This window comes from Taudactylus pleione, unplaced genomic scaffold (assembly GCF_031769625.1).
Source record: "Taudactylus pleione unplaced genomic scaffold, aTauple2 ptg000454l, whole genome shotgun sequence".
NCBI lineage: Eukaryota > Metazoa > Chordata > Amphibia > Anura > Myobatrachidae > Taudactylus > Taudactylus pleione.
The window spans coordinates 11700129-11713504 of NW_028284856.1; the positions used below are offsets into that span (position 1 = coordinate 11700129).

General features: G+C 41.2%; 1 protein-coding gene across 1 annotated transcript; it reads right to left on the minus strand.

The window, feature by feature from the left end:
• Positions 1-1195: 1195 nt before the first annotated feature.
• PPP1R3B (protein phosphatase 1 regulatory subunit 3B) lies at positions 1196-13084 on the minus strand. The gene is made up of 3 exons (XM_088448265.1): positions 12892-13084; positions 11819-11939; positions 1196-3852 (listed from the first exon to the last, which is right to left on the minus strand). The coding sequence occupies exons 2-3, from the start codon at positions 11851-11853 to the stop codon at positions 2994-2996; spliced, it is 894 nt and encodes a 297-aa protein (XP_088304391.1). The 5' UTR covers positions 11854-11939; positions 12892-13084; the 3' UTR covers positions 1196-2993.
• Positions 13085-13376: the final 292 nt, after the last annotated feature.

Below are 13376 nucleotides of genomic sequence, written 5' to 3' on the forward strand. Positions count from 1 at the left end.
CAGTTTCAGACGGGATGTAGTAAGGATGCCGGAGGTCGAAAGGCAGACAGTAGTGAAAGCCCGGCATGGGACTAAAGATATACTTTGCTATTAACCAGGTACATGCAAGCTCATCACTTCCAATGTGGCTTGATGTCTGCATAAGAACCTTTAACAATAGCATGCGCAGCGGTTATGCAAAAGCATTTCGGTTTTATTCGGTTAGCAACCTGTGTGTGGTGCCTCTAGAATTGTTAACTAATCATATAGTAAGAAGGAGGTTACAGTTGTACTTAAACATGTGAAAGAGAAAAACAGGTTTTCAAACCAACTGTACCATCATAGCCTTTGCCAACTAGGGATCACTGATTATCTTTCAAAAGTGCCAATGTCTGTATGAAAGCATTTCTGAAAACTCAGACAATCTAGCCAGTGTACAGGCGGATGGCATGTTACCCGTACACACATGCACAAATTATATAGTTTAAGATATATTGGCATCGGCTGTGCTGCAGAGCTGACCTGATATGCCAATGAACATAGTCGTTCAGACATCGGTCTACACAACCACCAATGCACTCATGATTTAGCGTTTGATCATGAACAATATAACAAAGTGTGTACCCAGCATAAGACAAACGGTGTAATTGTTAGCATTACTGCCTCACAGCACTGAGGTCGTGGGTTCGGTTACCACCACAGCCCTAACTGCGTGGAGTTTGTATATTCTCCCTGTGCTTGCGTGGGTTTCCTCCCACACTCCAAAAATATACTGGTAGGTCAATTGGCTCCCAACAAAAATTAACCCCAGTGTGTAAGTATGTGTACATGTACATATCGTAGGGAATATAGATTATAAACTCCACTCGGGCAGTGACTGATGTGAATGGCCAACTATTCTCTGTAAAGCGCTGCGGAATATGTGTGCGCTATATAAATAAATAAGAGGTTTAATACAAGTAGTACATGGGATGTGGGTCAGACATGCTATGCGGCAACTGTCTTTCTACAGACAGTTAGGAAGATGTGGAATGCACTCCCACTGTATATATAAATTAGATGCTCCTCAAAGGCCTACAAGTTCTAGCACCAGTATAAACGATAACTTGTATATTAGCTTTTCTGCAACTGTTTTTACGGCCCCTTGTTGCATTACATATATATTTAAAAAACTCCTCCTTTGGCATAAAATCAATAGTCATTTCTTCAAATGCTTCACCTTTATTATTACATTTCACTTTAAAAACAACCACTTTGTTCTATAAAAAGACAAATCTAGATTTCACTCGTGATTATAAAGTGCATATTTTTGTCCCCAATGACTTGTGTACAATTTTTTGTATCTAAAGAAAAAAAAAAAAAACATGCAGAAAATAAAAAAAAGAAACCACAATTGTACAAGGCACTTCTAGTTACAAAACAGGATAGAATTACACATCTCTGCATATAGCCACAGGATGAAAGCCATCGGAGATAGGCTAACCAAGTCAGCTCGCCCCGCTGCTCTCCAAATAGTTTCATGCATGATTCAAGAGAAGCTACGTATATTTGTCTCTCCACCTACTTGATACTTTAGAAGGATGTATAAAAGATCAAGTCTGTCATGCCACATGATACTACCATTAGAGAAACAGCAGGAGAGCAACTTCTGAAGAATTATTTTTGCGATACAGGTTTCCAAAAATGTAACAAATGATATTAGGTGTTTATTATAAAAAGGTTTTGTAGTTCTGTATTTTGAAAATACACATTAAAAAGGAAACAATGTTACAAAAATTTGACAACCTTAAAAAAAATGCCAAAACAAAGTAGTTTTTTGTTTTAAATCCATAATTTCAATTCTTTCTCTTCCCCTTATAAAGGAGAAAAAAATTTTTTTTTTGAAAAAGCAATATAGCAATTTCACTGGAGACCCCTTAAAGGGTATTCTTACATTTTTCATTTATTTATAACATTCCATACACAATCTTAACAAGTCCTGCCACTGTAATCAGCTTCCAGATTTAGTAGCACAACAATGGTCAAACAGCAGTTGCACGTCTAAAGTTTACTAAACTAAAATGGCAGACCAGCAGTTTTTATGCAGTAATAAAGTGTTAACACCACAGTGTTTTAAATTATGTGGATACCAGCATCCACCCAAGAAAATAAAAGATTTCGGCATTCTCTCTTGAGGGGAGAGTTCAGTAAAGAAAGCCCTATGCAAGATCAACAAAAACAGAAGAATGGATGTGAATAGTGAAAGGTTTACCATGTACAGCTTTGTAAGTGACTAGACGAAGACTAATATTCATGTGCAGCAAAAGACAATAACTGAACAGTCAAAACAGAAAAAAAAAAAAAAAAAAAATTAAACTAAACTACAAATTCTACAGACATTATTTTCAGGTCCAAACAAGGACCCTCCATTAAATCAACTGAAGCATTAAAACAGCATCTGAAACAAAACAAACCTACAAGTGTATAGAATTGTTTTATCTGCATCACTGGAAGTCATCTATTCAACATGTGTTGTGTATGTGCATAAGATGGGGCAGTGCATAATTAAAAACAAGCAGGTTCCAGCAAACTATAATAAAACACTTTACCTGAGAAGAATTGGAAGGATACAGTATAAAAGACTTGCATATAGTCTTCATTGCCTACTAAGCTACCGCAGAACCACCCTTAGTGCACCAACATCCACCTACCTCCATCACACAGATCCCAGTGGAAGTTATAGATTCATGAAAAAAGGTGGGTTTATCTTCTAGGAGTACAAGTGTAGCAGCATTTGGAAAAACAAATTAGCAGCATCTTCTCGACTTTTACCCCAAAACTGAGTTATACTTTGGACTTAAGGATACCAGTGTCAGCTTTTCACAGGTAACCAAATACATAATTGGATCATAATCTGGTATAGCTTCTGAAAGCCATGCGTCCGTCACAACAAGGACACATTCACAGCTCATAATTACCAATGTTGTGGTTGGCGCCACCACTGCCTAGTTTAGCTTTTCTATGTCAATGCTATATTAATAGTATGGTCCTTGTTTTTCAAACCCAGAGTAGCTGGACCACTCTGGAAATATACCATGGGAGCACCTGGGACTCCCAAACTGGTCGAGAGAAAAGCTATAATCAGGTTTGCAGTGATGGTTCTGAAAATCGGACCGTATTATTCTGTAGTTTTGTCCTTTATTACTGTCCCAGTAAGTTTTCCCATCACATTCAAAAGAAACAGCAAATTCTATCCTCGCTTGGGACCGAATGTCATCTGGCAAAATAATGTCAAAAGAGAAACTGTCCCTATCAGACCCAGCATAAGTGTCCTTCACGTACTGGCATTCGAAGTCTGTAAAAGTTTGCCAGGAATTACAAGTCATTCTTATCTTCACAATTTTCTGGAAGGACAGATTCTTGACCTTTACAGTGCCAACTAGAGACCGCTCTTTGAGCATACAATTTTCAAGACAGACATTGTCTGCCTGCAAGCGGTTCCTAAAATCCAAATAATCTGCAGCAGGTTGGACAAAGTCCAAAACTAGATGTTCTTTCTCCAACGTGGTAAGGTTAACTATGTTGTCTATCAACTCCGTAATGTTGAATGGAATTTCAAAGGGGTCATCGAGATCTGAAAACACTTTTACCATAGTAAGTGCCAGACCGCGACTGTCTGCAAAGGAGACCCGTTTTTTCACTTTTTTCTCTTTGTGGTTTATCTCAGTTAGCACGGTTTTATCATTTGGCTGGATGCACGGTCTTAGCGGTTTGTTGGTCTTCGGAGCAATCCTGCACTCCAAATGGTCTCGTTTCAGGGCTGGTGAATGCAAGTAAAACTTCATGGCTATGTCCAGTGCCATGGTTGGCTTATATGGGAAAAAATCCAGAACACTAAAGATAGAAGAGAAATGAAAATAAAAATCAATTAAAAAACCCAAAACAAAACACAACTAAACATTTAAACACTAGGTGTGTGGTGTAGGCCACAAGGTAGCCAAGTAAAGGGGACCCACAACAATTTTGGGGGGGATGTCCAGTTACAAACAGGTTGACCAGTTAGGGTAGTGCTGACATTGCCAGTTTTCACTCGCACCTCTGTGGGGCACGGGGGGAAGCTTGCAGTGCAAGCAGGTGCAATGTGCCGCTCTGGGACAGCACATCGGGTCTATTGCATATATCTGAATTCCCCCCATAGTTTTACAGGACTTTAACATAAATGTGGTTATAATGAGGTGAATTAGAAGGAGTCCCAGTACACTGAGAAAAGTGCAATAACGATGTTATTCCAGAAGCAATTTATATCCTCATCCACTGGACCCAAAGCTACATTAAAGTTCTTCCTTCCCACTATGGGCCGTATTCAATTAGCGGTGATATCGCACATGCGACAATATCGCCGATTTTTCATGTAAAAATGGAGAAAAAAAAAAAAAAAACCTCTCTCCATTTTAGAAAAGGGGAAAATGTGCAAAATCCCTATTTTTGTGTAAAAATGTGGGGATTTCTTACAGAACCCTTTGGACAGCTCCCCCTAATGATGCTTTAGCAAAAAAAAAAAAAAAAAAAAAAATGTAATAAATTGCGTACTTTAGCGAAAAACGTGAAAAATGCATTTAATGTACTGGGGCTGGTATTTTGGAGAGACAAAGATGCGTCAAGTGTTTTAAACATCGCACACGTGGCTGGTGCAGGCGTTTTTTAGTGGTTTTAAAAACCACCTGTAAAAGGTATAAAAAAAAAAAAAAAAAAACACCAGCCACGTGCGAGGTTGAAAACACTTGGAGCATCCTTATGGCCCTCCAAAATACCAGACCCAGTACATTAAATGCAAAATTTCAGCTGCCGGTTTTCGCCAAAGTACGCAACTTACAAATATTATTTCCGCTAAAGTATCATTAGGGGGGCTATCCAAAGGATACTGTAAGAAATCCCCACATTTTTACCCAAAAATAGGGATTTTGCTAATTTTTTGGCCTGCCCTAGGCTGGAGAAAAGTTCTCTCCAGTTTTTAGGTGAAAAACGTCCGTTTTTCACAGTCATTGGCGAAATCGGACAATATGTATCTGTAGGCCGATTCGCAAAAGACAACGAAAACTGATGATTTCGCCTTTAATTGAATACGGCCCTATGGCTGAAAAATAACGCTAGTTATGCATTACTATAATTACTGCAAAGGTAATAGTGCAATCACCTTAAATCTCCTACCCTGCCTCACTCCAACAATGGCTAAATGATTTGGCTTCAATAATGAATACAGCACAGAAATGTTTAGGCCTTTGCATTTCTCGATGTATGCATGACAGAACTAAACCATCTCCTGTCACGACCACTGGGTTCTTAATTGGCTCTGAACATTAATCTTTTTATAGGGCATAGCTTAGTTAATTTGCTAAAATAACATTAAATACATGCCCATTAAAGTTGTATGCACGCACTTTTACAGAACATGGCAATGACTAATTAATTCTGGTGGTCACAGCAACATTCCACTCCTCCAAACTGATACCAGCATCTGCTAATTCTATTTGAAAGCAGTAAGCGACCGCTAGACCCTACTTACCTTACTCTCCAGCTGATGTGTAGCTACATTTGGAACTTGAAGTTCCAAAAGTTTGCCAGAGTGGGATTCTTGGATATCTATTTCCAGAGCACCAGAAGGGTTGGGTACAAAATGCCAGCGCCAAGTATCCCGGCGGTCAGAATAGACGCTGGCATCCCAACAGGGTTAGCATATCGACACCTGCAGGCAAGTATCCTAACCATATTCCTAAAACTAACACTCACAGCCTAACCCTTCCCCTAACCCCAATACTTACAGTCGGGATGCTGGTGTCGGTAATCAGCCTGGCGTCAGGATTCCGGCGCCGGAATTCTAAGCGCTGTCATCCCGACAGCTGGGATATAAACTACATCCCCTCCAGAAAAGGATGCCTGCGTTATTGATATGCCTATTGGACTGTACAGACTACATGTGAAAGGGCTTGCACCTGTAGTCCCAAAACAATAAAGTAGTCAGAGGTTCAGTAATTGATATAGGTTACCTGGACTTTCCGATTAAAAAAAAAAAAAAAAAAATTTTATTTTTTAGAGATTTTTTTTTTACCTCGGGCTGGAAGCAGTGGACTATTGCGTTTAATAAAGCTAGTTGATGTGGTAGCCTAGGAGACACGGTTTCATTCATCTACCATGAACGTTGCTGCTAACTACATATTACTCGTGAAGTTTGCTGTTTTGGTTTCAGTTTTAGTAGACTATGAACAAAAGGCAGCTGATAAGGATGAAATATCTAATATGTGAAGTAAACACAGTTGTCTTCCTAATTGTTTTACAGCTGCTCCATAACGAGAGCTTTCACTTAGGAAAGTGGTCAGAGACTCCTGTCACTCTGATGTAGGAATACTGTAGTAACAAACGCACCTCTGTATGAAACAAAGTCCATACATCCAACGCATCTATTTAGGAGACAGTCACTAGATCCACCATGGACAGCACACTGGTTTGGATTGTTTGTGCACCAATCTAATGAGTCTATAAAAACACAAGCAGATGGATGTTTTTCTTGAGTACAATGGGGTGCCTTGAATAACATTTAAATACAAGTATTTAATCTCTCCAAATTGAAATGAATAACTCATTGGAGTCACACGGAGAAGTTTTGAGCAATTTAATTTTTTAAAACTTTGACGGCAGCACTGGACAAGTGGATCATGCAATGAAACAAATATTTCAGCAGATAATGTCAGAGCAATTGAAATTGTACCCCTTTTTACAACTTAATATTTTCTCTTTCACATCATGGCAACATGAGAAGGAGATCACACAGCTCACCAAGACCTCTGCAGTCTAGCTGGACCAATAAGTAGCATGTATCCTTGTGTATCAATGACTATTTCCCTACAGATTAGGTGCGGGAAATACCAGCCCCCCAGTTGTTGTGGAACTACACATCCCAGCATGTCCAGCCAGTTATTATATTTTGTCATGCTAAAACTGTTGCAAGGCATGCTGTGATTTGTAGTCCAACAACAGCTGGAGGGCCGCTTATTGCCCACCCCTGCTATAGATTGTAAGCTTGTGAGCAGGGCCCTCTTACCTCTAGGTCTACTACTACTATTGTTTTATTACGATTTTGTTCACAACAGTAAAGCACAACGGAATATGCTGGCACTATATAAGTAACTAAATAAAGTTCTCGTTGCAAGTGGTGAGCTGGGTCATTCCATGAAATACAGGACAACACAAAAAATTTAAATGCATAATACCTCACAAAGGTATGGATAGAAGACCACGTGGCTGCCTTGCAAAGCTGAACAGCAGAGGCACCACGGCGAACTTCCCACGAAGGACCCACAGACCTAGTGGAATGAGCTTTAACAGAGGATGGTACAGGAAGGCCTTCCTGAATGTAAGCCTCAGAAATCTCCATGCGAATCCATCAAGCCAAAGTTTGCTTAGTGGCAGGCCAACCCTTCTTACGGAAGCCATAGAGGACAAACAAGGAGTCCAACTTCCTAAATGAATTGGTACAGTCAACATAAATCCTTAGAGTACGTATCACATCCAAGGAGGCATCCGCGGGACCCCGTCGCTTAACTGAACCCCTTGAATCCGATCCCCAGACAGTCACCAGTATCCCCGGATCAATACCGGCGTTCTGGTCCGGCGGGGTGACGGAGCATCAGCATAGAAGTCTGATGACTGTCTATGCTGGCCAGCTCATCTTGTGCAGCAACAGCCCCTGAAGTTATTTCAAGGTAGCTTTAACAGCCCCCCTCTGAAAATGGTGATCCGACTCAGAGCCGGGCACCTATGAAACAGATTTGCCTTGGCTCGGAGTATAGAAGGACCCCAGTGCATACTGGGAGGGTGAAAACTTAACTCTGTGGTGCCCGATGTCTGCCGCCATCAAATATACCCCAAGGTATCCTGTGGATACCCTAAGGACCCTGAAGTAGAAATGTTGAATTTCAGCGTCATTTGTGCATGGGGTGCATTTAAACTTCTAAAAATTAACATGAAATGTAACGTGAGTCAAATGGAATTGACCCAGCTGTAAAAATGTGTGCAACTTTACAACTGGTGGAGGGGGAAAAAAAACAAAACAAACAAACAAACAAACAAACAAACAAACAAACAAACAAACAAACAAACAAACAAACAAACAAACAAACAAACAAACAAACAAACACACACACACACACACTAAACAGATTAATACACTCCAACTGTAAGCACAAACACTTCAAGAGTGAAGTGTAGCTGGGACCTTAGAGCCATGGCCAAACGTTTTGAGAATGGTTTTCACAAAGTCTGCTGCTTCAGTTTTTATGATGGTAATTTGCATATACTCCATGTCATGGAGTGATCAGATGAATTGGTAAATTCCTATTTGCCATGACAATGAACTTAATCCCAAAAACAACATTTCCACTGCATTTCAGCCCTGCCACAAAAGGACCAGCTGACATGTCAGTGATTATCTCGTTAACACAGGTGAAAGTGATAACGAGGACAAGGCTGGAGATCACTGTCATGCTGAGTTAAGGTCCCCATACATTAGCGACTGTCGCGAGCTGGTGATGCCATGAGAATTGCTGGCGTTTCCGGGTGGAAATGCCGGCCTCCCACCATCGATGTTCTGCGATCAGTTGCCGGATCGCAGACATTTGTCATGTTAAATGTCGGCGATTTGACAATTGCGATCATTTTTTGATGACGATCGTCAAAATTCAACATGTTGGATTTCTGCGATCCTGCGATGCCCGGTTGCATCATCGCGGCAATCCATTGCTGATGTATGGGGCCCATTAGAACAACAGACTGGAAGCTTTAAAAGAAAGGTGGAACTTGAAATAATTGTTCTTCCTCTTTTAACCATGGTTACCTGCAAGGAAACACGTGCATTCATCACTGCTTTGCACAAAAAGGACTTCACATGCAAGGATATTGCTGCTAGTAAGATTGCACCTAAATCCACCATTTATCAAAACAAGAACTTCAAGGAGAGAGATTCAATAGTTGTGAAGAAGGCTTCAGGGCGCCCAACAATGTCCAGCAAGCGCCAGGACCGTCTCCTAAAGTTGATTCAGCTGCGGCATCGGGGCACCACCAGTGCAGAGCTTGCTCAGGAATGGCAGCAGGCAGGTGTGAGAGCATCTTCACGCACAGTGAGGCGAAGACTTTTGGAGGATGGCCTGGTGTCAAGAAGGGCAGCAAAGAAGCCACTTCTCTCCAGGATACACATCATGGACAGACTGATATTATGCAAATGGTACAGGGATTGGACTGCTGAGTACTGGTGTAAAGTTATTTTTCTCTGATGAATCCCCTGTCAGATTGTTTGGGGCATCTGGAAAGCGCTTGTCCGGAAAAAGAAAGGTGAGCGCTACCATCAGTCCTGTGTCATGTCAACAGTAAAGCATCCTGATACCATTAAGGTTTGGGGTTGCTTCTCAGCCAAGGGAGTGGGCTCACTCTCAATTCTGCCTAAGAACACAGCCATGAATAAAGAATAGTACCAAAACATCCTCCATGAGCAACTTTTCCCAACCGTCCAAGAACAGTTTGGTGACGAACAATGCCTTTTCCAGCATGCCATAAGGCAAAAGTGATAACCAAGTGACTCGGCGGAACAATACATCAAAATTTTGGGTCCATGGTCAGGAAACACCCCAGACCTTAATCCCATTGAGAACTTGTGGTCAATCCTCAGGAGGCGGGTGGACAAACAAAAACCCACAAATTCTGACAAACTCCAAGCATTGATAAGGCAAGAATGGGCGGCATCAGTATGTGGCCCAGAAGTTGATTGACAGCATGCCAGGGTGAATTGCAGAGTTCTTGAAAAAGAAGGGTCAACACTGCAAATATTGCCTCTTTGCATAAACTTAATATACCATAGTAACATCTGACAAAAAGGTCTAAAAATACTGAACCAGAAAACTTTGTGAAAACCAATACTTGTGTCATTCTCAAAACTTTTGGTCATGGCTGTACACTGCTAGAAGACTAAATGTGTCAACATGGTCTCATCTGGATGAGGGATGAACTGCAATTATGGGCCATATTCAATTAGACACGAAAAGCCATTTTACACAGAAAAGTCGCGGATCGGTGCTTTTCGCGTGGTCGAAACTTCTCCGTTTTCAATTCCAGACGGTTTTCGCCTACGTGGAAATAGGCGAAAAAGATTAGCAAAATTTTATTTTGAGGTGCCAACCACTCAGAACCCTTGGGACAGCCCCCCAAAGGACAACTGTCAAAAAAATCCAGGGAAAAAAACAAACAAAAAACACCCCCAAAAAGTACTTTCATTTTGGGGGCAAAAAAAGCAAAGTGTGTGTGTGGGGGGGACTTAAAAACAAGCTAAATAGACTGTTTGGGGGTCTGCAAGGATGGGTCAGGTGTTTTTAAGATTGCAGGTGCTTGCAACAGGTGCGATTTTCACTTTTTTTTTTTTTATTATTATTTTTTTTAAACTTCACGTGACACAGAAATATGCTAGTACCTATTTTCAAGTACCCCAAATTTGACTGGACTACCTTTCACCAAAAAATACTGCTTAATGACATTTTTCACCACTTGTGCAAAGACGCTAATAAGAAGCTATTGAAACAACTTAAGCACCCCAAACAGCTTTATTACAGCTATTCGGACACATCTACATTGATCCCCAATGTTAGTGCATTTTTTGGGGGGGTTCAGGCTGATTTCCCCAATTCTGGCAGCACTATCCGCCTGTTCTGAATTCACCGCTTGCAGATTTTGTGTGGTTTGGAATTGAATACGGCAAATAGCATGGATGTACACGATAAGTTTCCGAAACCAAAACACGCAATGTCAGCGGAAATTCGGGCAGGCAAAACTTTTCCGCGGGTGCAAAACTAATTGAATACGTCCCTTAGGGGCCCAAATGGATTTAGGGTAGAGATGGACATTGATACTCTGGTGGTTTAATATCATGTATATATTTTTTTTGCCAATCGAAGGCTTTCCGATGGTCGCTGCCATTGAATACTGAAGAGATGTCCAGCAGAAGCTAAAATACAGCTGTTGAACATCAAGCCTGGCAGCAGGTCTCTACTGCATAAACCTGTATTCACTCACATTATTTTGATGCAATAGTTAGTTACCAGCACATGATTTGATGGCGAGCTTCCAATGTACATCTCTAATTTAAGAGGAGATTCAATTAAACACAATGGTAAGATATTGAGCAAATATGCATGCAGTAGAACATCGTGGTGATGTTGGCGGCTTATTGTCTCCTTATACCCCTTTCACGTATACATGAAAAAGCCAGGTTTTGGCATGAGAACGTGCATCATCCAGGGATATCGGTATGTGTGAAAAGAAACAACCTGTGTCCCAGGTCAAGGAATTTGCTAGGTTGATAGACCCGGGAATTTCATAGATCTTAAGCCTGAAAAGGGATATTAGATACTTAAGAGCTGTCTCATGTACTACTAAAGCAGATCAAGTGATATCAGCCATTTGAGAGAACATCTATTCAGTAGCAATCCGCATATTAAAGCCTTTTACATAGATAAAGGCTGAAGAGGAAAAGTCGTCCCCTCAGAGGGGAACATATAACGACATTGTTCACAAGCCTAAATAGCCGGACCCCTATTTATTTATGGTTCTATAATTGCTGCATAGCTCAAATGTTTAAAGCATTTTTTTACTTTTAAGGCACAAAATGTATTAACACAAAAGGAATGTATTGAAAAATAAATATGTAATCTATGATGTAAAACCGGATATTTGTGCATGTGGAGGGAGGGGGGGGGGGGGGGTGTTAGCCGAGCCTATGCACAACTCATACTGCACGAAATCTGAAATATTTTGTGTGTATTACCTGGTTGAATTCATCTGTGAAGCAGTCCGAGGCATTTAACACAGCTGAAAAGTCAAATTAGAGATGGAAAGACATTCTAGCCGGGATGGAGAGAGAGCAGAAAAGTGCCGTGGTCCGTTTTCTGCAAGAGAGAAAAAGAGGAAATTAAAACACGTACGCAGGAACACACCCCCTTGTCCTACGGAGCGGGATGTGAATGTTCTGTGTTAGCTCTCACTTCTGAATGGACTTTTACTACCACCTAGTGGAAACCATCCATTAACTGAACACTTCAAAAGTATAGATACAATACATCCATTTTAACTAAAACAAATAAGCAACTGAAAGAATAATGTAACTAGTATTAAATGTTTTAGTGGGCAAGTGTTTCATATTTCATGCTGATAGTTGAAAAATTTTTTTTATATATATATATATATATATATATATATATATATATATATATATATATATATATATACATACACACACACACACACACATACATATATATATACACACACACACACACATATATATATACACACACACACATATATATATACACACACACACCCTTGGACCTTTCATGCAGAGCAAGCATGTTAAGTTGAATAAATAGCCAAAGACATACGTGGATGTCTAGCTTAGCGTCTCTTGCTCCCTGACCAACTTAATAGAATGTCTGTGGGAGAGAACACTCTACACTGCCTTCCCTATAGGGAACGTGCAATAGCCCACCACATAGATGGGGAAAAGCCAGACTGTCTAACAGAACATAACCCCAACACTATGTCCTTACTTCTAGCACAGCAGCCTATGAGTGAAGCATGCCATATAGGCTTTGCAAAAATTGCCATTGTTTCTACTGATAAGGGAATAAGCCCATGGAGAAATGACACATGTGGAACTGGCTACTACAAATGAATGGGTTGCCGCACACCTGGATAACCACATCAGCTATTATGATCAGTACTAGATGTGAATCTGAGTTATGCGTGAGGCACGTGGAAACCACATATTCAGACCGGTGGTGAAGTGAATGAAAAGTCCGGCACACACAGCTAGCCGCCGGGTACACACCGTGCGCCTACCTTACATAGCTATCCCCACCAGGAGCTGCAGGCTGCACCGGGAGCAGTGTGGAACGGACTCCCCATCCCGTCTGTGCGGCACCGTGCATTCACTCCCCACCGGCCGCTCTCACTCACTGCAGCTGCCGCCGCATATACACTATTTCTACTCTCATTGTTAAAGCAGCAGTCGGCGTTCCATCCCACTCCTCGCTCCACGTGAACAGCCCCTGTACGCCAATCACGGTGGATCAGATGGAGCCTGACAGCCAATAGAGAGGCAGAAGCGGTGCGTTGGTCTCCACGTGATCGCCTGCTCTGTGTTGGTGCCTACGAGAGATAGGGTGCTGAGGTTCACGTGTAAGGGAGGGAGGGGGATGGGATGGGTCTGTCCTATAGGTCTGGCTGACTGAGTGATACAGACATGTGCTGAGGTTCAACCAGGACAAGGCTATTAATGCACTATATAGGTGCTGTAACAGTGTCTTTTATTGTAAAGCAACAAA

Bases quoted from the DNA above. Each gene is read 5' to 3' on its own strand.
- PPP1R3B (XM_088448265.1), bottom strand. From the start codon at position 11,853: ATGCCTCGGACTGCTTCACAGATGAATTCAACCAG. The intron at 3,853-11,818 runs GTAATACACACA...TTCTATCTTTAG, and splicing joins TCACAGATGAATTCAACCAG to TGTTCTGGATTTTTTCCCAT.